Source organism: Bactrocera tryoni, chromosome 2 (assembly GCF_016617805.1).
Source record: "Bactrocera tryoni isolate S06 chromosome 2, CSIRO_BtryS06_freeze2, whole genome shotgun sequence".
NCBI lineage: Eukaryota > Metazoa > Arthropoda > Insecta > Diptera > Tephritidae > Bactrocera > Bactrocera tryoni.
In genome coordinates, this window is record NC_052500.1 from 48272112 (window position 1) to 48296631 (window position 24520).

The following is a 24520-nucleotide window of genomic DNA, read 5'->3' on the forward strand; positions in this document are numbered from 1 at the left end:
ACAGGCTGACATCGGTTCAGCTCATCGTGTTGATCATATATTCATACTAGAGGACCCGCCCACGTTTTACTGTGGCTGATACATACATAGCTAGTAGTACCATCTATATGATTTCTATTAGTTAGATTATAAGTATAAGTTAAGAAATAATCGCATTTTTGGTGAAGCAACAAAAATTAATCAAAAAGCATTTCGTGCGTTAAGAAAGAATTGGTTTTTGGGGTAAAAATACTATTGAATTTGGGCTGTGCATCAGTGAAATCAATCGAGTCCAATCGGTTGTCAGTCTGGTGGCATATTAAAAAACGGTTCTCAAGCGTGGAAAGACAAAAAAATCGGCTGGCAAGGTTATGGCATCAGTCTTGCAATGCTTCGAAAAGATTTTTGAATATCTCAAATTTTAATAGACCTTTTTATCAACACTTCAGTTATGCCGCTATTTTTTTATGCCAGATCTTTTGCAATTTTAAATTGCCTGTCAAGATAACCCCTCCAATAGTTAGCAGGTATGAAAAAAATGTTATAGCTACTCATAGATGTATTGAATCACCCAATTTATTACTTAAGAACGAACAACTCTGTCCACGTTATGAAAACTTGTCTACAGATGTCGCCTTTTACTTTGGCATCGTTTTGTTTATTGCACGTTTACTCCAATTTAAGGTTTGAATATTGGATACTACGATGGTAGCGCAATCTATCGGTCCAACATTCCAAAATTAGCAATTACTTACAAATGAAAAATTAATTTTTTGTGAATCTAAACCATTCTCGTATCTCCTTGAATACACACAAAACATTTCATCAAAATCGGTCCAGCCGTTTAAAAGCAGTTCAATTACAAACACACGGTCAGAGGATTTATATATGTATAAAGATATTATACTTCCTTCTGGGTGTTACAAACTTCGTGGCAAACTTAATATACCACGTTCAGGGTATAAAAAAGGAATTAATTGGGAACCAATAGGCACACCCGTTGAAGTAGTAAATTTTAATTGTGGAATAACTAAACGTGGCATTGGACATATTTGAAGTATGTGCACATACATACGTATACATATACACTAGTACGCCGCGATTAACACAGAAGCCGAATCATTAGTGACGGCAATTAACGATTTAATGGAAAAGTTAAAAATTCAAAGCAAAACGCATCGACATAATTTATGTTCGTCAACTTATTAGTTTTTGCTAAATTGTGACCAAATACGATTTTCATGCACGAGCGCCAGGCACGAAACTTACACACATGTGATGGTTATACGAAAAACGCTTGCTAATGCCTGCAGAGCGCTCGCACTTCTGAGTAATTAATTAGTTGCAGTTCCGAATACATTGTCATTTAATTGCTTTTTCGAAAACATTTGTTTTCAGAGAACAACATATGCCCTTAACAAATAATTACTAATATCCATAAACATGAGTTGCCGAGACTTGAGGTGTTAATTGAATTTGTATTTTGTTGCACATTAATTTTAGTAATTAAAAGTTTTGCTTATTTTTTAATGAGCGGTAGACAGTAGACGAAATATCTCCTGTCATCAAACAAACAGCCGTCGCACTCACGACTTGGTTCCCACGTCACTGTTGCCAGTCATTACGGCGGAGTCGTAGATAATTTCTTCTATCTTGGAACCAGTATTAACACCAACAACTATGTCAATTTCGAAATCCAACGCAGAATAACTCTTGCCAACAGGTGCTACATCGAACTGAGTAGGCAATTGAGAAGTAAAGTCCTCTCTCGACGAACGAAGACCAAACTCTATAAGTCCCTCACTATTCCGTCCTGTTATATGGTGCAGAGACATGGACGATGACAACATCTGAAGAGTCGACGTTATGAGTTTTCGGGTGAAAAGTTCTGCGGAATATTGTTGGTCCTTTGCGCATTGGCAGCGTCGAGTATTGAATTTGATGGAACGATGAGCTGTACGAGATATACGACGACATTGACATAGTTAAGCGAAAATATACCCACCTCCCTCCATTGGAACAACCAGGTGGAGAAGGACCTGAATACCCTTGAAATCTCCCATTGGCACCAAACAGCGAATAAGAAGAACAACTTGCGCGCTGTTGTAAAGTCGGCTACAGCCGCGTAAGCGGTGTCTATGCCAATTAAGAAGAAGAAGATAGTGTTTCGGCCAAAAACCAAATTCAATTATATGCATATAAATTATGTGATGTTGTTTAAAGGTACGAGTATAGAAATTCAAAGACTGATAGTTTTTTAAACAGGAGTAAGGCAATGATTGTCGAAGTTCTTAACACCCTGCAGGAGCTATCCAAACAAGTTCAGGAAAAATTATTGCCTCGAACGGGTATTACTATTTTAAAGCTTGGGATTAGTCGAACGTTAATGAAATTGTAATTAAATACGGTATTTCTAAGAAACTTTGTTTACAGCAGCTGCTTAAGTCGGTACACCTCAGAAGTGCATTCCGATTTTTAAAATGGATAAAAATATCGAACAAATAATTTGTCTCACATCTTTTTAATTATAACCAAAATTCGTATGTTGGAAAAGGCTTACAATGATTTCGTTTTATCAAAATCAAAAGCCTACGGTGGTAGAAAACCTTCAAAGACGTTGGAGAGATTGTTGAAGACATGCCTCGTTCTGGACGACCTTCGACCTGTTCAAGTGATGAAAATATTAAAAAAGTGAAAGATATGGTGCTTGAAAATCGTCAGGCACGTGTTAGAGAAATATAAACAGGTCTCTTTAACAGGTATCTTTAGACTCTACACTCTGCCTCTTCATTACAAGAGAGGCTATGATAGTAAACTTTACATATAAAGTTAGGTCATTACGCTGTTACTATAGAAAAATCTGCCAAATTTTAGGTTACATATTTTACATATTCCCAGATGTTCTTCTCCTATTTCTGAAGCCCCTTTAATGTCATCTAACAAACGGAATCTGCTACAGACTTTACTTTGAAAAATTTAAGATTTTTTCAAAACCTTTCTGGTCAGTCTCGCCATCCACCTAAAGTCTTTACTTCATATACATATGGTTTTTAAGTCTTTACGTCTAAACTTATAGCAAAGTATACTCTATTTGCTGGAATTTTCTGGAATAGCAGCCTTCTTTTGCTTTAACGATGAATTCACCTAAATTATTTTATGGAAATCAACACATATTGTATAGATAAAACACGACAAATGCAAGATGCCAATAGTCTTAGTTAAATTCAGTAGTTAATCTAGAGATAATATATTAATATATAGTAAATTATAGTCACAATATACTTATAGAAAATTTCTATATGCATACATAACAATGTGTTATTAATATTTGATCCAATTTTTTCTCCTTTTTTACAGATAAAATGTACAGTTTAACAGAGAAGCAGCGCTACGATGGCTGGTACAATAATCTAGCGCATCCAGACTGGGGATCAGTTGGTGAGTACAATCGCTAACACAGTCAAGAAGATAAATATTTATTAGCCTATGAATGGGCATGTCTGCTTGTATGTAAGTAGGTAAACAACTGGTAGACGAGACACGTTTTGAATTTGCAATTCAGCAACTATTATGAAATATCTCAAAAGCAAAAGCTGCTCGTGACGTTGACCCGGTTTCCCTTTCTAGCGGAAAGATTGCACTTGTTATTCATAGCTATTTTTATAACATTTATGCACGGCAAAGCCTCTAAACTGCGCACAGCTGATCGATGCACCCTACGGTGATATCGTCATGCTGTACACACACACACTCCCACGCACATAAACAGATTTGCATATTCGTGTGCAACGTGGCTCGTGTACAGTAAGCGCTCGCTGATCGTGAGCGGAATACATACTGTCAGCGTCAAAAGAAAGTGTACACCTTCTTCCCATACATTTGACTCTTTATTTCAGTATAAAAAAATGTAAATTTTTTCAAATCAATTTTCATTTACAAATGGATAGATAGTGTTCTTAAAAAAAATTAACAGCAATCCAAAAAAACTCTACAACAACAAAAGCAACCAAAACAAAACCTAATATACGCAGTATATCACGCGTCAAAACAAAGTGTACAGTTTGCGAATATTTAAAAAAATTAAAAGCTAATACTTCGTCTGTCTTCCCTTTGCTCTGATAACTGCTTCCAACCTCCTTGGCATTGATTCCACTAAATTGGACACTACTTCCGGGGAAATTTTTGACCACTCCTCTTGTAAAATTTCCTTCAGAGAATTTTTGCTGGTTATACTTCTTTTTCTTATTTGCCGGTCCAAATGTTCCCACAGATGTTCAATGGGGTTGAGGTCCGGTGATTGTGGAGGGTGATCTAACTGTTTAGGTGTACGGTAGAGCAACCATTCCTTCACTATTTTTGCCGTATGCTTAGGATCGTTATCCTGTTGGAAGATCCAGGATTGACCTAAGCCCAATTTCTCAACGCTGGGAAGCAAATTTTCTTTTAAAATGTTTAGGTAATCTGTTTTGTTCATTGTGCTATCAATAAACACCAGCGTTCCCACTCCACTTGCCGCCATGCACCCCCAAACCATCACCGAACCCCCACCATGCTTTACAGTGGATGTAATGTTTTTCTGTTCAAACTCTTGATTTTCACTCTCCAAACTTTAGTACATTTTTTCTTCCCGAAAACTTCGAACTTGCTTTCATCAGAAAAAATTACATTATTCCAGAACGATTTGTTTTTAGTTTTGTATTTTTCCGCAAACTCCAGTCGTCGCTTTTGATTCTTTGTAGAGATATGTGGTTTTTTTCTCGGTACCCGGCCATACAGACCATTAGCATGCAATGCTCGCCTGATCGTGCTGGCACTAACGTTCAGTCCGGATATTCTGGATACTTCTTCAGACATTTTGACAGCACTGACAGTTGGATCCACCTTCGCAGCTCTCACAATTGACCGTATTTCTGTGGCACTAAGCCGTTTTGGCCTACCCGAACGTGGTCGATCTTCTATTTTACCAAACTTTATTTGCTTATCAATAATTTTTTTCACTGTGTTATGACTTCTTCCAATTATTAAAGCAATTTCACGTAAGGATTTTCCTTCCTTCTTAAAATTTACCACTAATTTTCTTATATCAGGTGAAGTTTGCTTGCCCATTGTCCAATTTATGTGCACTCCGCTAATTTCCAAACGCAAATAATATCCAATCGGCACAAAGATACTAAATAACATTAGAATGAAGCCGTTACAATGAGAAAACTATTGATAACGGTACATTTATTGGCGTAAAATGAAAATGCGAGGCCTACTACTGTATTTGTACACTTTGTTTTGACGCGTGATATACTGCGTATATTAGGTTTTGTTTTGGTTGCTTTTGTTGTTGTAGAGTTTTTTTGGATTGCTGTTAATTTTTTTTAAGAACACTATCTATCCATTTGTAAATGAAAATTGATTTGAAAAAATTTACATTTTTTTATACTGAAATAAAGAGTCAAATGTATGGGAAGAAGGTGTACACTTTCTTTTGACGCTGACAGTATATCTACTTACTACAATTTATACTGTTGTTTTGAAAAATATGTGGGTGTCTAATGGATTTTTAAATATCTTTAATGTGTTTGCCTTTGAAGGGCCCAATTGAATTTGCCGCTTTTATTCACTTCACTGTAGTTAGTATAAATAAATTATCATTCATTTATTTTACATTTTGAATTACTATTTTTATGGGGTTAATAGTAACAGAGTGTTAATAAGCCCTTCATGTTTGAGATGAGGCTAATTGTCATTCAACTTTCATTAAGTGTATTGTAGGGCAGTGATTCCCAACAAATTTGTGCTATAAAACGAAAATGCTACTGAAAACAAATCCCAATATATAGAATATTATTTTTGTGTCATTCGCTTAGACCAAACAAAAGCGTAGCCGGCGATAACACACTAATTAATTAATTAGTTCATGCTAAAAAGGAGCCAGGTGAATACCCAAATGATGTTGCCGCAAGGCAAAGAACTTCACGCGTGCCAACTTCAAGATGGGCATTAAATTCATTTTGTACAATAGACTGCCTTTGTACCAAGTTCGTATTCGCCAGCTTTATCATTTACTATAATGGTAACCGAACCGAACCTCTCTCACCCCTCTATCCTCTATCACCTCTCAAAGCTAAATATTCACACCGAAATCAGGTCAATAATATACACCTGTATATTCTGATCTTACTGGTCGTACACTCAGAACGCGTTAGGCGCTAACTTTGAGTGAGCGTTTTTCTCATAAAACTTATAAGGTTGTCAAATATCTCCCTTCCTTTTTTGCTCTTTATTCAATGCTTTCTAAAAAGGGTTACGGGGATCGGATTTAGTTCAAATACAAGTGCGCCGTTTCGTTCGATAATCGGTTTCCATCTAGACGAAACTTCATAATACCCCCCTCGTAGAAGCCCCCTCCTTATTTGCGAAGAACTCGGACAGCCACTTTTCACAAGCCTCTTTTGATTTCAACTTTGCACCAACAAGGACATTCGCCATGGAGAGGAACAGGTGGTAATCACTTGGCGCTATGTCCGGGCTATATGATAGATGCGGTAGAACGTCCCATCCGAGCTCCCGTAGCTTATGACGAGTCATCAACGAAGTATGTGGTCTGGCGAGGTCCTGGTGGAACACTACACTCTTCCTGATGGCCAATTGTGGACGGTTCTGGTCGATCGTCTGCTTCAAGCGGTCCAGTTGTTCGCAGTAGATGGTAGAATTAAGCGTCTGGCCATATGGGAGCAACTCATAGTGGATGATTCCCTTCTAATCTCACCAAACACACAGCAAAACCTTCCTGGTCGTCAATCCCGGCTTGGCCACTGTTTGAGACGATTCACCGGCCTTCGACCACGACCGTTATCACTTGATGTTGTCGTATCCATTTTTTGTCGCCAGTCACCATCCGCTTCAAAAATGGGTCGAGTTCGTACTGTTTCAGCAGCACATCGCAGGCGTTAATTCGGTCCAGAAGGTTTTTTTGCGTCAAATCATGCGGCACCCAAACATCAAGCTTTTTTGTGTATCCAGCCTTCTGCAGACGGTTTAGAATGGTTTGGTGACTAACTCCCATCTTCTGAGCGATATCACGAGATGCCACATGTCGGTCTAACTCGATGTTTTCCATAATTTGATCGGTATTCGTCGTCATAGGTCTTCCGCCGGATTGCTTAGCTATGGTTTCGTTTTCACCCGCTCTGAATCGTCGAAACCATTCGTCCGCAGTTCGAAGTGATAGAGTACCACCCCCAAAACACCATTAATCTCGCGGAACGTTTCTCTAGCGGATTTTCCTTTAACGATGGAAAACTTTAAAATATCGCGAATTTCGGCGTCTATAACTGTTGAACGCAAATCCAAACCAATCATGCATAGCGTCGTTTTGTAGGTTACGACCAGACATTTCAAAGATGTATAGTATTGCCAAATACGAGCTCTGTAGCGCTTTATACATAGCCGCAAAATTCAAAAGACAAGGCAGGGAGATATTTGACAACCTTAAATTATATGTATAATATACAAGTGTGTAGGTACTGTGCAATCGCAGAGACCATAAAGCTGTAAAGCTTACTATCTGGCTCATTGGGGGTTGGCGCGGCCTACTAATGGGCAGCTAGTCCTCTTGCAAGCTCAGAGAACACTGTAGAGTCGACTTCTGTTAAATTATGGAAGGTCTCAACTTTTTTCTTGACAGTCCCACATCTGCCAGACTAAAGCAAAGTTTGATTATTTAGTCTTATATGTAAATAGTCTCTTTCGCGGGTTTGCCCAGCATAAGGTAAAGTAAGCATAATTTTCTAAGCTTACGTGAATTAATGATCCGGTTACTGAATTTATCATTTGAATACGCTAAATCCTTCAGATTAGGTTTTATCAAGATGACCGGACTTAGACCCACCATTACTCAAACATTAAACAAACGGTAGCTCACTACGTGTACATCAATCGAAAATATATGATTTAATAAGTCACGACCATTGTTGAATTTTCTCGTAAAACTAATCTCTCTATTTCGACTATTTAATCTTACTCTTCCTCTTTGATATTTTAGATAGTCACTTGGTGCGAAAAGCACCGCCGTCATATTCCGACGGAGTTTACGCCATGGCTGGCTCAAATCGTCCGTCTACTCGTCGACTAAGTCGTTTATTCATGGGCGGCCGTGATGGCTTGGCATCCAAGCATAATCGCACCGCGTTCTTAGCCTTCTTCGGGCAAGTAGTGGCGAATGAAATAGTGATGGCTTCAGAGTCGGGTTGTCCCATCGAGATGCATCGCATTGAGATTGAAAAATGCGATGCAATGTACGATCGTGAGTGTCGTGGAGATCGTTATATACCATTCCATCGTGCTGCATACGATCGCGATACTGGGCAGAGTCCGAATGCGCCGCGTGAACAGGTAATTATGATGCAAATATACGCAATGCAACTTAATGTTACTCTATACCTGATTTCATCAAAAACTTATCTACGCTCTACAGATAAATCAAATGACTGCTTGGATTGATGGCAGTTTCATTTACAGTACCTCAGAGGCGTGGCTCAACGCAATGCGGTCGTTCCACAATGGCACACTGCTCACGGAGAAGGGTGGCAAAATGCCCATTAAAAATACAATGCGAGTACCGCTCTTCAACAACCCAGCGCCGAATGTGATGAAGATGCTTAGCCCAGAACGTCTATTTTGTGAGTTAGTTTTTTGGCATAATTTTTGCTTGTAAATTAATTTAAATCTATTTCCCGTCAGTGCTTGGTGACCCGCGTACAAATCAAAATCCCGCTGTGCTCTCATTTGCCATACTCTTTTTGCGTTGGCATAATACTCTCGCGCAACGCATCAAGCGCGCTCATTCCGACTGGAGTGATGAGGATATCTTTCAACGTGCGCGTCACATGGTCATCGCTAGTTTACAAAATGTTATTATGTATGAGTATCTGCCAGCCTTTTTGGGTTCCGAAGTAAAACCCTACGAGGGATATAAGCAGGAAATACATCCCGGTGTTGGACACATCTTTCAAGCAGCTGCATTCCGCTTCGGTCATACAATGATACCACCTGGTATCTATCGCCGTGACGCCAAGTGTAATTACAAAAAGACACCTATGGGCTATCCCGCGATACGATTGTGCTCTACTTGGTGGGACTCAAGCGTGAGTTTTCTGCCAACTATCTTAAATTATATAATCATATGACTTTTAATCCGCAGGATTTCTTCACGGACACCACAGTCGAGGAGGTGCTACTGGGTATGTCTTCGCAGATTGCAGAACGTGAAGATCCCGTATTGTGTACAGACGTCCGTGATAAACTTTTCGGTCCGATGGAATTCACTCGACGTGATTTGGGTGCTTTGAATATTATGCGTGGTCGTGATAATGGTTTGCCTGATTACAATACAGCGCGTGAGGCTTTTGGTTTACAGCGTCGTAATGATTGGAAGGAAATCAATCCGGAGCTGTTTGAGAAAAATCCCGAATTGTTAAGGTGAGTAAACTTAACACCTTGGTAATCTGGTCACTATCTCTATCTCTAAACTGGCGGACGGTTATTATTTGTTTAATACATCAAGTCCTATTGTGTTTTTAAAAGTTTTCCGCTTCAAGCATTCCAAAATACAGTTTATGTTGTAGTGAGACCCGTGCCAAGTCTCCAAATAACTAAGGTCCTTTTAAAGTGGAAGTATATGCCTTTAGTTTTCCTTGACGTGTCCTCATATGTTCTGCCAAATCTTCTTGGAGTTGGATATGGATATGCATACATGTATTTTATGCTAACACGCTGAATAAATTGCAAATGGGTTTAATTGTTTTCGTTCCCTTTGAGTTGGATATGGATATTCGGTCAAATTATCTATTATTCACACGAACGATAAACCTACTTCATTGCTATAGTATATAGAATAAATGGATGTCTACCAAATCCTTCAGAGACTGTTGATTAGAGCCCTACCGGACTTCCCTCGCACCAAAGCCATTCTGAATCCATTGATATGTAGCAAGACAGCGTATCTCTTAGCACAGCACTGCCAAAATCTTCTCCAGAATGCTTTTCCAATACAACTTCGATATAAAGACACGAACTCATTTTATCGGTCAATCCGTTGTTTGTGGTCTATGTGTGTGCCCCTAGATCAACAATTTTTATTTGTATATATTTTTGATTAAACCGAGTCCAAAAAACTTTTCATTAATGAAGATTCAAATAATTTCAGAATGCTGATTACTGCCTACGATGATCGTCTGGACAATGTGGATGTTTACGTTGGTGGTATGTTGGAATCATACGGTCAACCTGGCGAGTTTTTCACAGTCGTAATAAAGGAACAATTCGAGCGTTTGCGTGACGCTGATCGTTTTTGGTTTGAAAATGATCGGAATGGTATTTTTACGCGCGAAGAAATCGAAGAATTGCGACAGATAACCATGTGGGATATTATTGTAAACAGCACAGACATAAATGACTCCGATATACAACGCGATGTGTTTATGTGGCACGAAGGTGACCCTTGTCCACAGCCCATGCAACTGAACGCCTCCGAGCTGGAGCCCTGTCAATATCTCGAAGGATACGATTACTTTTCTGGTTCTGAGTTAATGTTCATTTATGCTTGCGTATTTCTCGGATTTGTGCCCATACTATGCGCTGGCGCTGGATACTGTGTGGTGAAATTGCAAAATAGCAAACGACGTAAGTTGAAAATACGCCAAGAAGCCTTGCGTTCGGCACAAAATAAGGGTTCGGTGGACAAGATGTTGGCGCGTGAATGGCTGCATGCGAATCACAAACGTTTGGTGACGGTAAAGTTCGGTCCGGAGGCTGCCATTTACACAGTGGATAGGAAGGGTGAGAAATTGCGTAGTTTTAATTTGAAAAATGTGGAAGTAATCACAGTGGAGGAATCATCGACAAATCATATTAAGAAGAAGCCATACATATTGCTGCGTGTACCGAACGATCATGATTTGGTACTAGAGTTAGAATCTTATGGTGCGCGACGTAAGTTCGTTAAGAAGTTGGAAGACTTTCTCTTTTTGCATAAAAAAGAAATGACGCTGGTGGAAGTGAATCGTGAGATTATGTTGGCGCGTGCTGAAACTCGTGAGAGACGACAGAAGCGCCTGGAGTATTTCTTCCGTGAAGCATATGCGCTAACATTTGGCTTACGGCCTGGAGAGCGCCGACGTCGCTCCGACGCCTCCACCGATGGCGAAGTAATGACGGTTATGCGTACTAGTCTCTCAAAAGCGGAGTTTGCGGCGGCATTAGGAATGAAGCCGAACGATATGTTTGTGCGTAAAATGTTCAATATTGTCGATAAGGATCAAGATGGACGAATAAGCTTTCAGGAGTTTCTTGAGACTGTGGTGCTCTTCTCGCGTGGCAAGACCGACGATAAGTTGCGTATTATCTTCGATATGTGCGACAATGATCGGAACGGTGTCATCGATAAAGGTGAATTGAGTGAAATGATGCGCTCGCTAGTGGAGATGGCGCGCACCACCAGTTTGGGTGATGATCAGGTGACCGAGCTGATAGATGGCATGTTCCAAGATGTTGGACTGGAACATAAAAATCATTTAACCTATCAGGACTTCAAATTAATGATGAAAGAATATAAGGGTGACTTTGTAGCTATCGGTTTGGATTGCAAAGGTGCTAAGCAGAATTTCCTCGACACTTCAACTAATGTGGCGCGTATGACCTCATTCAATATCGAGCCAATGCAGGAAAAGCCACGACATTGGATGCAAGAGAAATGGGACAGCTATATAACGTTCTTAGAAGAGAACCGCCAGAACATATTTTATTTGTTTCTCTTCTACGTCATCACGATCGTGCTGTTTGTAGAGCGCTTCATACGTGAGTGAACTACGGAAGTGGAGTTTTAGACTTGTTTAATTCTTGAAAATAATTACAGACTACTCATTCATGGCCGAGCATACGGATCTGCGGCACATTATGGGTGTCGGCATTGCCGTAACACGTGGCTCAGCAGCTTCGCTGTCCTTCTGCTACTCGTTATTACTACTCACAATGTCCAGGTATGGTCTCAATAGCGGATGTAAAGCGGATGTAAAGCGGAAGTAACTCTTTCTTGAATTACCCTGCAACATAATTTTAATTTCAGAAACCTTATCACCAAACTGAAGGAGTTCCCCATACAACAGTATATTCCACTTGATGCACACATACAATTTCACAAAATCGCTGCTTGTACCGCGCTCTTCTTCTCGGTGCTGCATACCATCGGTCATATTGTTAATTTCTATCATGTCTCTACGCAATCTCACGAGAATTTACGTTGTCTTACACGGGAAGTGCACTTTGCCTCCGACTATAAGCCGGATATTACATTTTGGCTTTTCCAAACAGTTACCGGTAAGTTTTATAAATTCCTCTCGACATTTGTCAAAAACAAATTTGAATTCTTCTTCCCCAAGGCACTACTGGCATACTGCTCTTTATTGTTATGTGCATAATATTCGTTTTTGCGCACCCGACCGTACGCAAGAAGGCATACAAGTTCTTCTGGAATACGCATCAACTTTACGTGGGGATGTATTTATTGTCCCTGATACACGGTTTGGCGCGCATCACTGGACCACCACGTTTTTGGATGTTCTTCCTAGGTCCAGGCATTATATACACGCTCGATAAAATCGTCTCGCTGCGCACCAAATACATGGCGCTGGATGTTATCGAAACGGATCTGCTGCCTTCCGATGTTATCAAAATCAAGTTCTATCGACCACCTAATCTAAAATACCTGTCCGGACAGTGGGTGCGCTTGTCGTGTACTGCTTTTCGACCACACGAAATGCACAGCTTCACGTTAACTTCAGCGCCGCATGAGAATTTCCTCAGTTGTCACATAAAAGCACAAGGTCCATGGACGTGGAAACTGCGCAATTACTTTGACCCGTGTAACTACAATCCAGAAGATCAGCCTAAAATACGCATTGAAGGTCCGTTCGGCGGTGGCAACCAGGACTGGTACAAGTTCGAGGTAGCGGTAATGGTGGGTGGTGGCATAGGTGTTACACCCTATGCCTCGATGCTCAATGATTTGGTGTTCGGTACAAGCACGAACCGGTACTCAGGTGTGGCATGCAAGAAGGTATATTTCCTTTGGATTTGTCCCTCGCACAAACATTTCGAATGGTTCATCGATGTGCTGCGCGATGTGGAGAAGAAGGATGTCACAAATGTGTTGGAAATACACATTTTCATTACACAATTTTTCCACAAATTCGATTTGAGAACCACCATGCTGGTGAGTTGTTGAAACTAATGAAATATTAAAGCAATTGGTTACAATAATTTGCCTCTTCCTCTTGCAGTACATTTGTGAGAATCACTTCCAGCGCCTATCGAAGACCTCAATATTTACGGGCCTAAAGGCGGTGAATCATTTTGGACGACCTGATATGTCAAGCTTTTTAAAATTCGTACAAAAGAAACATTCCTATGTAAGTAAAATGTTGGAAAAGAAGGTTAATCCAAAACAATTATTGGGAAAGTTTTTAAAAAGTTTGAAGCACCTTATGTATTATGTAAGATTAGTTAGAAATCTTTAATAATGTTGGAGGTTTCAAGGATCGTTTTCTCATTATCTGGTTAGCCATCTGTCAGTTAAGTTCTGGCTAAAAAAAGGTTCTTTACTGAAAAAATAAATCTTGGTTAAGTTAACCAGAACTTATCTGACAGAAAAATGGTCCGTAATTGTTTACTTAATTAAGTGGTGGTTTCTTTTCAACGCGGAGGACTTGTTGCCAACGTGGAACCGTTTAAAAAGGTGTACTTTGAGCTTTTTCAAGAATGGAGCTAAACGCAGTTGACCTCATGCAGCTTAATATGGGACGCTTAGGCTTCGTGCGAGATCGCGAAGTTTTGTCTAACTAACGGAACAAGATCGTTCATGTTCAGAGTCGAACGCAAGAACTCTGTACATCGAATTGTTTGTTGTAAATTATTCATATTGGATTTCTCATCTTTGTGAATTTTTCTAGATTCGAAATTAATTGCGTCCATAGGTTTATGATTAGCTCACGGCCTTTACGGTCGTTTACTCAACATATGAGGAACACTTTTAAGAATTTCATCTTGAATTTCAAAGTATAGTAACGGATTCAAACTCTGCATATCTGATCTCCGTGATCTGTGAATTGTGGTATAGGTATCCACAATCAGTTACTAACTTTTCATTAGCTTTAGCTAAAACTCAAATCCGACTACATATTTTCTCAAAAATTGTTACATTTTTAAACTCACAGGGTTTGTCCGGAAAGTGATAAGACTTCATAGATTTAAGAAAATTTATTGAACTAGTTTGTTACAATTCTTTCAAAACTTTCAAAATAAGCCCCTTCTGCGTCCATGCAGCGCTGGCATTCTCCGGAATAGCCTCAGTCGGAGTCCGAGGAAGACGACGACATGGGTTTTGGTCTCTTCGACTAAACAACTCAACACTAAAGTGCCGAGGTGCATGCTGCTTGGATCAGGCAAAAAAAAGTCCTTTCACTTTTAAACATGTTAAAATTTTCTTGGCCCACTTCCACTCGCCCCAATTTCTTTTCGTCAGTAAGTACTTTTGAGACCATCTTCGCGTACACCTTGAGCATGTTCAAGTGATCCGTTACTATGTCATGAACCACAGATTTTGATAAATTTAACAGCAGGGCAATTAAACGAATACTGAGGCGATGGTCTTAGTTTAAAACTTTGCGCACACTAGTTAACTTGGCGAAGGCGCAGGTCTCCCAGCACGGTCTTCATCAGCGAACTCTCCCGGCGCTCCAAAAAGGCTTGGTGCCACCAAAACAAATCACTTCTTCCTAAAGCAACATCTGGGTAAGCCTGCTTCATCATATCAAACGTCTCTGTCGCAGATTTACCGAGTTTCACACAGAATTTAATCGCGTACCTCTACTCTAACGAACGCTGCACTTTCGGCTTGCCCCACTCAGAGAAACACGTCGCGCGAAAATGTTTGTCCTGACTCTCCAGGTACTCGGTGATAACTGACCACCCGCTCGTTCGTTAGCTAGGAACACCCTCTACCGAATCCAGTCGGTGCGCGCACGCTCTAAAGTACAGCGGCGGCGGAAGGAAATGAGTCCTATTGCTTTCCGGACAAAATCCAGTATAACTTCAAATTTAGATGCCGATTTAATACTTACATTTTTCCCTCAACAACTAAAAATAGATCACCCTGTTTTAAAACCTCAAACTTGGTAATTGCAACCAACTATTATCAATCCCCATTCTTGCCATCTTAACTCGAATCGGAAATTACCATCGGAGTAGGACAATTTCGTAAAAATAACACAAGTTTAAAGTCATTTGGCAACTATGAGGTTAGAGACTGTTTCTTGCTATTACAGAATATTTTTATTTCGGCTAACTGTAGACTATAAGACGCAAATGGATTTTGTGTGTTAGCAATATAAAACTCAGTATTCACTGCGACAACACGCGCTTCTCAATCTTTAAAAAAGAACCCCAGATATAAAGAAGGTTTAAACAATCGGCCAAATAAAATTTGCTAATTTGGCTAATTTTGCTTATGAGGTCTTCAGCGATCTACTATCGACGTATATAGTATATACATATTAAGAAATCTATTATAATCACATTATTTTCTTGCCAACAGGTTTCCAAAATTGGCGTTTTTTCATGCGGACCGCGTCCGCTCACGAAGAGCATAATGTCTGCTTGTGATGAGGTGAACAAAACGCGAAAGCTCCCATATTTTATACATCATTTCGAGAATTTCGGTTAATGGCGACGGGATTTTGCAATGGTTTCTGGTGGATCACATCAATGTATTTACTGTTAATCATTCAAAGCAAGGACGACAACATTAATGCCACCAAAAACTATATAATCTGCTGAGATCTACTCATTTTTACTGTTTAAGTAAATTTTTAATTTAACTCATTGCCCTTTCAACAAAAAATACGTACGAAAAATGAGTTAAAAAAAAACACTAAATTAAATATAATTTAAAAATTGTTAGTCAAATTAGCGCGCTTCTACAATATTTCCATCTGTGTGGAAATTGTCTATCACTTACGGATTTGTCTGGAGAAATGAAGAATTGTCGTTGTGTGGAATGCTTGTATATGTATATGTAATTTTACCACATAATTTGTATATAAGTATTGATACTCCTACTACATATCACTATTGCTACTACTACATACTGCTCTATGATATACGATAACTGTACCATTATATTACGACACTTTCTTTCTACTGAAGTTTATTTATTGAATCTTATTTGTTATCATTTTGTAAAAAAATAAATCTTACATAATTATTTATTATATGAATTCAATAAGTTTGTATGAGACAAAAAAAAAACAAATATGTAAATTGTTGTTGTTTTATTAAGTGCATCAGGCATGGTTGTCAAATATTTCCCTTCCGCTTTTTTGCTCTTTTTTCAATGCTTTATAAAAAGTGTTACAGTTATCGGATTTAGTTCAAATATGCGCCGTTTCGTTCGATAATCTGTTTCTATCTAGACATCAACTTCATAATACCCCTCGTAGAAGCCCCCCGCTCCATATTTGCGAAGAACTCGGACAGCCACTTTTCACAAGCCTCTTTTGAGTTCAACTTTACACCAACAAGGACGTTCGCCATTCATAATACCCCCCTCGTAGAAGCCCCCCTCCTTATTTGCGAAGAACTCGGACAGCCACTTTTCACAAGTCTCTTTTGAGTTCAATTTTACACCAACAAGGGCGTTCCATGGACAGGAACAGGTGGTAATCACTTGGCACTATGTCCAGGCTATATGGTGGATGCGATAAAACCTCCCATCCGAGCTCCCGTAGCTTCTGACGAGTTATCAACGAAGTGTGTGGTCTGGCGTTGTCCTGGTGGAATACTACACCCTTCCTGTTGGCCAATTATGGACGGTTCTGGTCGATCGCCTGCTTCAAGCGGTCCAGTTGTTCGCAGTAGATGTGGATGATTCCCTTCCAATCCTACCAAACACACAGCAAAACCACGACCGTTTTCGCTCGCTTGATATTGTCGTATGTGATCCATTTTTCGTCGACAGTCACCATCCGCTTCAAAAATGGGTCGAGTTCATTTCGTTTCAGCAGCATATCGCAGGCGTTGATTCGGTCCAGAAAGTTTTTTTGCGTCAAATCATGCGGCATCCAAACATGAAGTTTTTTTGTGTATCAAGCCTTCTGCAGATGGTTTAAAATGGTTTGGTGACTAACTCCCATCTTCTGAGCGATGTCACGAGATGCCACATGTCGGTCTAACTCGATGTTTTCCATGATTTGATCGGTATCCGTCATCTCAGGTCTTTCGCCGGCTGGCTTGTCCATGGTGTCGTTTTCACCCGCTCTGAATCGCCGAAACCATTCCTCCGTAGTTCGAAGTGATAGAGGAGCATTCGCCAAAATACCATTAATCTCACGGAAGGTTTCTCAAGCGGATTTTCCTTTAACGAAGGAAAACTTAAAAATAGCGCAAATTTCGGCGTTAGTGAGCTCCATGTTTACACGTCTATAACTGTTGAACGCAATATCCAAACTAATCATGCATAGAGTCGTTTTGCAGGTTATGTCAAGAAATATGTATAGTATTGCTAGATACGAGCTCTGCAGCGCTTTTAACATAACTCTTGCCAAGAGGTGCTACATCGGACTAAGTAGGCAATGGAGAAGTAAAGTCCTCTCTCGACGTACAAAAACAAAACTCTATAAGTCACTCATTATTCCCGTCCTGCTATATGGTGCAGAGGCATGGACGATGACAACAACTGGTGAGTCGACGTTACGAGTTTTCAAGATAAAGGTTCTGCGAAAGATTTATGGTCCTTTGGGCGTTGGCCACGGCGAATATCGCCTTCGATGGAACGATGAGCTGTATGAGATATACGACGACATTGAAATAGTTCAGCGAATTGAAAGACAGCGGCTACGCTGGCTAGGTCATGTTGTCCGAATATACAGCTGCCAAACAAACTAAGCTATGAGAATTAAGCTCTTGTAACGAATTTTTTTATATGAGTGAAGGGTTGTATCTGCTGTGCAACCGAAGTTAAAGTTTTTTCTGTTTGATCTGCCCTTGATTTTTTCACTTACTAACTTACTTTGATTGAGAGAGTATAAAATGTTCGGTTACGTAAGTAAGAGTATAAAAATACTGCCGAGGTGACAGTTCTTGACCGGATATAAATTCAAGTTCCTTCCCTTTAACGTGGAAACGACGTTTGCGCGAATAAGGTAACATTTTACTTTTAGCAATAACACAGAATTAGTAATGCGCATGTCCCTAAAATGTCAAGGCACAAAATCCATAGCAGTTGACAAGCAAGTAAATGTAATAAATAATGTGATTATAGAGCACAAATTAAGATAATTTCTCTTAAAATATGTTGGAGTCATTACTAGTGGATCCATTAGCAACACTTTACCATGAGGAGCTGTTTCTTATACAATGGGTGCAAAATTTGTAAGTCCACGTCGCTATTGGAAATTGGAGTGCCACAATGTAAACTTTATATAACCACACTACTCATACTTACTTTTTTACAGTTTTGCGCCAGTGGGACCGTTACTGCTGCTGCTCAGCGAGCATTTGACGCCAGCAAAATTACTGGATATCTATATTCCAGTGATAGGTGTATTTAACCAACAGCTTATGATGCTACTTGTAGGCACGCTAGGTGTAATGAATGTGCTCTCCTCTTTAATTAAATGGTATTTGTTGCATATTCATAAGGTTTTCAGTAGATACATTTTTAATTACTTCCAGGTCTGCGCCGGCAAACCGCCCTTACTGGTGGTTACGTGAGTCTAATGACACGACTGCGTTACAGCAATATCAGGGCACTTGCCAAACGACAGCAGCGTTTCCCTCGAGCCATTTGGTGTCCTTCAGCACAACTCTTTACTTGATAGCTTTGGTCTTTTTACCCGCCTGTTGTCAGCGCCTTAAATTGCCTAATCGATATTTGAGCGCATTTTGTATACAAACGGTTATACTAGGCGGCACTGCCATGTCAATAAGTCGCATTTATTTGGCAGCACAATTTCCACATCAATGTCTGTTAACATGCTTTTTCACGATATTCACGTTGCACACATTCCGCAAATATTCCAAAAGCTTGTGTAATCTTCGTCGGTTTAAAGCAATCCTGATACTCGGCTGCCTTAGTTTTTCGCCGGTGTTGATATATTTTGGCATGCTGCGTATTGACATGGATCCGCATTGGTCGGTGCGCATGGTAAACGTCATCATTGGGTGCTTACTCAAGGGTGTATGATAACTTAATTTCTGTATTGCAGGCCTTCAAGTGGTGTATGGATCCGACACAAATGCGCCATGAGGATAGTTCAATTTTCGTGCTGGCTCGCGATTTTGGACATCTTACCGGCGTAGTGCTTTCGTTGCCAATCTATGAAAGGTAAAATTTAAAAGTTCTGTTTATAAGTAATTGTTTTTCCATACCGTTTACATTTTTTTTTAGCTTGGAAAATAAAACTGTTATCACCAAACGTCTTCCATTGCTTTTGGTGCTGGAAATGCTCAACTACTACGCGCGTCTGGAAACGCCGAAGACTTACGGTCGGGTAGCATTTGTGGCTTATGAGTTTGCACGTAATGCTATGCATTCGTTTACGCTTTTAAAAATCGTGCCGAAATTGACGACATAATGAAGAACTCTCGAAAATAATTATATACATATGATTCTATTGTAAAGTATTTTTGTTCAATTGTTGTCAGTATTTTAGATAAACTTCGGTAGAAAAAAAAGGTTTAGAAAATTGAAAATTAGCTGCCTAATTAAAAACTAAATAGGAAAAAAATAAAAATATAAGTATTAGCCTCAACTGTAAAACAAAAAATGTTGAATTAACCAAAAGCAGCAATAAATCCTAAACTAATCTGACTATCCAAATTTGTCAAACGAGTCTTCGAGGTCATAGAAACTTAAGCGCTTAATGCGAACTTTATGCTGCACTGACATCCACTTTTCGGATCATGATTATAAAAAAAAATTAAATTAGCTCAAGATTTAAATTTGCCGCCATTTATGTGGGAAAGTTGACAACCTTAAAAAAACAAATCGACAGCTGACAGTCTAGGCTTGGTAAAAATCTAGCGTTACTCAATAGAACAACGTGTCTTTATTATACAACAATATTTGAAAAATAATGGCTTAACGGCCATAGTTCGAAAATTTCATGCCAAATATGCCCGAAATAGTGCTATAACTGTGTCAACTGTGATTGAAATTGAAAAATCCTGGGAGACAGGATCTGTTGGAGACGCCAAACACACTGGTCGTGCAATCGTTCAAATCACAATATCAAAGCAGTGCGTGAGAGTGTCGGTGTCAATACAAAATCCTGAATTCGATTTACTTTTATGGGGCTACTTAAAATCACAGTTCAATTTATTGCAACAAGCCCTCAATCACAAGTGCTTGAAAGGAGGAAGAGTCAACGTTGCATCAATGAAATTCAACAACAATTATACAGAATAGTTATGGAACATTTCGATAAACGAGTGAGTATATGTATGGAAAGCTGTGGACGCCATTTGGTCGATATTTTATTCCATAAACAAACTTATCCTATATACTTTATGATTCAAGAAAAAAAAAAGTACAATCGAAAGAATAAAAACTGTTTTTTCTATTTAATTCCAATCTTGCGTTAATTTTGGGACACCCTTTCGATACTGTAGCCATGCCTCGTCGTGATTTTTCTCCACAAGCTCAACAAATGTTTCACCTGTATAAGTATTTCTACAAAATAACTGATTAAAATAATTTTAAGTTATAAGTAAAATATTTTTTTTCAACCATTTTCCGTTTTCTCTAACAATTTTTTTAAATAAACGCATTAAGGACACAGGCGAGTACTGCGTCGAATACTTTCAGAGCTGGAGTGTTTTCATTCATTCGGACGACACTCGTGCAGCTCATCATTCCAACAACTGCGATATTCGCCGTTGCCAATGCGCAAAGGACCATAAATCGGCTTCAGAACCTTTCTTTCGAAAACTTGTAGCGCCGACTTAACGGATGTTGTCTTCGCCCATGCCTCTGAACCATATAGCAGGACGGGGATGATGAGTGACTGTTAGAGCTTGATCTTTGTTCGTCGAGAGAGGACTTTGCTTCTCAATTGTCTACTCAGTCCGAAGTCGCACCTGTTAGCAAGAGTTATCCTGCGTTGGATTTCGAGACTGACATTATTGTTAGTGTTAATGCTGTTTCCAAGATAGACAAAATTATCTGCGACTCCGAAGTTATGACTGTCAAAAGTGACGTGGGAGCCAAGTCGCGAATGCGACGACTGTTTGTTTGTTTACAGGAGATATTTCGTCTTGCCCACCCAGACCCGTTTGCTTCGCTTCCTTATCCAGTCTAGAAAGCAGAACTAACAGTTATTGAGACCAATGAAATCAATATCGTCGGCGTACGCCAGCAGCTGTACGCTCTTATGGAAGATTGTACCTTCTCGAATTAGTTCTGCTGCTCGAATTATTATTATTACTGCAGAAGTAGGTTGAATAAGTCACACGAAAGAGAGTCGCCTTGTCTGAAACCTCGTTTTGTACCGAACGGCTCGGAGAGGTTCTTCCCGATCCTGGCGGATCTTTTGATGTTGCTCAACGTCAGCTTACACAGTCGTATTAGTTTTCGGGGATACCAATTTCAAACATCGCGGCATAAAGGCAGCTCCTTTTCGTGCTGTCGAAAGCAGCTTTGAAATCGAAGAGTTGGTGTGTGTCGCTTCTCCTTTCACGGGTCTTTTCCAAGATTTGGCGCATGGTGAATATCTGGTCGGTTGTTGTTTTGCCAGGTCCAATCAGTTTGTTGACGGTGGGCTTTAATCTTTCACACAATACGCTCGATAGAACCTTATATGCGATGTTGATGAGGCTTATCCCACGGTAGTTAGCGCAGATTGTGGGGTCTCCTTTTTTATGGATTGGGCAGAGCATACTTAAATTCCAATCGTGGGCATGCTTTCGTCCATATTTTACAAAGAAACTGATGCATGCTCTTTATCAGTTCTTCGCCGCCGTGTTTGAATAGCTCGGTCGGGAATCCATCAGCCCCCGCCGCATTGTTGTTCTTCATACGGGTAATTGCTACTCGAACTTCTTCATGGTCGGCCAATTGAACGTCTTCTCCATCGTCATCGTCTACAAGAGGTCTTGAAACCTTTCGTAAGCCGTCGCATCTTTTCGTAGAATTTTCGAACATTACCCCTGTCGGCCAGCGTATACTCACGCATTTCGGCCTCTCACTTTTTCTGTCTGCAAATGCGTGTCGCTTCCCTCTTCAACTTTCGGTATCTATCCCATGTCATGTTGTGGTCGATTGTAACGTTGCGAGGTGGGTAATCTGCTTTATCTCCGCTGCGCCACGGCACTCCTCATCATACTAGCTGTTCTTTTGCATTTTCCGAAAACCAATCGTTTCGGTTGCAGCTGTACGTAAGAAGCTTGAAATGCCGTCCCACAGTTCCCTTATACCGAGTTGTTGACGAGTGCTCTCGGAGAGCCGGAGTGCAAGTCGAGTAGAAAATTGTTCGGCTGTCTATTGTGCTTGCTGCTTCTCGACGTCGAATTTTCCTTGTCTTTGTTGTCGTGCGTTTTTTGCTGCACAGAGGCGGGTGCGAATCTTGGCTGCAACAAGACAGTGGTCCGAGTACGCACGTATAAAACACTGGAGACGTGTTTTCCGTCTATCACAACATGATCGATCTGGTTGGTGGTGTTTCTATCCGGAGACAGGCAGGTAGCTTGGTGAATTTTTCTGTGCTGGAATCTCCTGCTATATTTTGGGCCCCGGCGAGGTCGATCAGCCTCAACCTATTTGGGGATGCTTCCTCGCGGAGGATGAAGAAATCTTCCTTGCCCACCCTGGCTTTTATAGGTGCGCTCCGAGCGCTCATAGATGGCATCTTTGGTCACATCGTCCATCTCTTCCGTCGGAGCGTTTGGCGCAAATCAGCGATATGTTGGAGAACTTCGCTTTGATGCGGATTATGGCTATGCGTTCATCCGCCGGGGTGAATGACAGTACTCAGCGACGGAGTCTTTCTCCCACCACGAAAGTGGTCTATTACTTTAATTTCAAATCTCACTTTGAAATTTGGGTTCTCGTCATTAATAGGTTAATGCTTTTTGTGTATGTACCGTCTATTACGCCCATTATCAGTACCATCAGTACCTACCTCTTTTGGTTGACTTGAAATCCTTTATCATTTAAACGGGCAAACGGACGGACAAACAGTCACCCAGAATACTAATTGTCATCCTGCTCATTTATTTATACCCCACATTTACAATATCGGTTAATTTTTGGTTATATCAACAAGCGTTAGATAAACAAAACTATTATACTCTGCAGCAAGAATGAGTAGGTAACATATTTTAAATGTATATATGTAATTATAATCCTATTAAAGATTTATAAACCTACTAAATTGTTCTTAAACTTGCATACACAAGTATCAATTTAGATATTACAAAAATTGAGTTATAAAGAATATATTGAAAGTCATTTTAATAAAGAAAGTGTAATTATGGTTTGGTCTAACTGGCGTATACGGTAGCCGGTTCAGTTATTTAACCGGTTGATCACTTAAAGCATTACCAGAGAACATTTATCATAGAGAAGATTCACGGCGCGGAGAACGTAAAAATATTTTTGGCTAACTTAAGTGCCGAACGCAAAGAGCGCGACAGACTGCAAACGACATCTGTCAAATATTAGAATACTTACGTTCTTAGGGACACAGTTATTGAGGCAGCTGCACAACTACATAACTGTGTCCATAAGAACGTGTGAATTTTAATATTTGACAGATGTCGCTTGCAGTCTGTAGCGCTCTATGTGTTCAGCACTTCAGTCGAGATGGGAGAGTTTCGTGGAGAGCTTCCAGCTCGGCAGGAAAAATCTTAACAGTTGCGCTTGAACAGAGCTGAGCTGGAGAACTTAAAGCATAGAGAAGAAAAATTCTATATGATGGGACGGCGAACAGAGCTTATAGAATTGTAGTACGGAATTCACCATTCTCGCTGCTATTTAGCAGAAATGAGCACGTTCAATGGCAGAAATATATGTAAAACGACTGAATCCATGCGAGAACGAATAAAGAGAAATGCTTTGAAGAAAAATATACAAAGTCACACAGAGAATGTAAAAAAGCCTTCTCTGAGTCATAAATGAGTGATTATTTTGTATTATATTAACCATTTTTTTCAGAAAAATGGTACAAATTTTCATTTGTTACAAAATCGTGAAAAATTAGATAAAAAATAATTTAATTTTATTTTTTATTTATTTCAAAAAAGTTATATTTAATTCGACTATTACAAAGTGAAGGTGTGCCATTCGCATTATTTCGTAATCATTTCCATATTTGCACCAATAGAATTTCTATGGCATATATGTATGTATGTACATATGTATATTATTTCTTTGGCACATTTGTCTGTATGTTTACGAAAGCAATTGCGAGCCACATACATATGTATGTACATACATCCA

At 39.8% G+C, this 24520-nt stretch overlaps 2 protein-coding genes across 6 annotated transcripts in view; both read left to right on the top strand.

The window, feature by feature from the left end:
- The window catches only part of LOC120768445 (dual oxidase), a 67811-nt gene extending 51536 nt beyond the window's left edge, over positions 1-16275 (top strand). For all 5 annotated transcript variants that reach the window (XM_040095139.1, XM_040095138.1, XM_040095140.1 and 2 more), the window contains exons 3-13: positions 3337-3417; positions 8015-8364; positions 8447-8651; positions 8713-9116; positions 9173-9450; positions 10178-11826; positions 11885-12008; positions 12095-12345; positions 12408-13240; positions 13308-13436; positions 15620-16275. In XM_040095139.1, coding sequence (XP_039951073.1) covers positions 3337-3417; positions 8015-8364; positions 8447-8651; positions 8713-9116; positions 9173-9450; positions 10178-11826; positions 11885-12008; positions 12095-12345; positions 12408-13240; positions 13308-13436; positions 15620-15748 — 4433 coding nt within the window. In that variant the 3' untranslated portion in view covers positions 15749-16275. The remainder of the gene's footprint in view (positions 1-3336; positions 3418-8014; positions 8365-8446; positions 8652-8712; positions 9117-9172; positions 9451-10177; positions 11827-11884; positions 12009-12094; positions 12346-12407; positions 13241-13307; positions 13437-15619) is intronic.
- A 2098-nt stretch (positions 16276-18373) lies between these two features.
- LOC120768212 (glucose-6-phosphatase 2) lies at positions 18374-19708 on the top strand. Its single transcript, XM_040094782.1, has 5 exons — positions 18374-18453; positions 18537-18701; positions 18757-19228; positions 19290-19408; positions 19472-19708. Exons 1-5 carry the CDS (start codon positions 18374-18376, stop codon positions 19656-19658), a joined length of 1023 nt encoding a protein of 340 aa, XP_039950716.1. The 3' UTR covers positions 19659-19708.
- The last annotated feature ends 4812 nt before the right edge of the window (positions 19709-24520 follow it).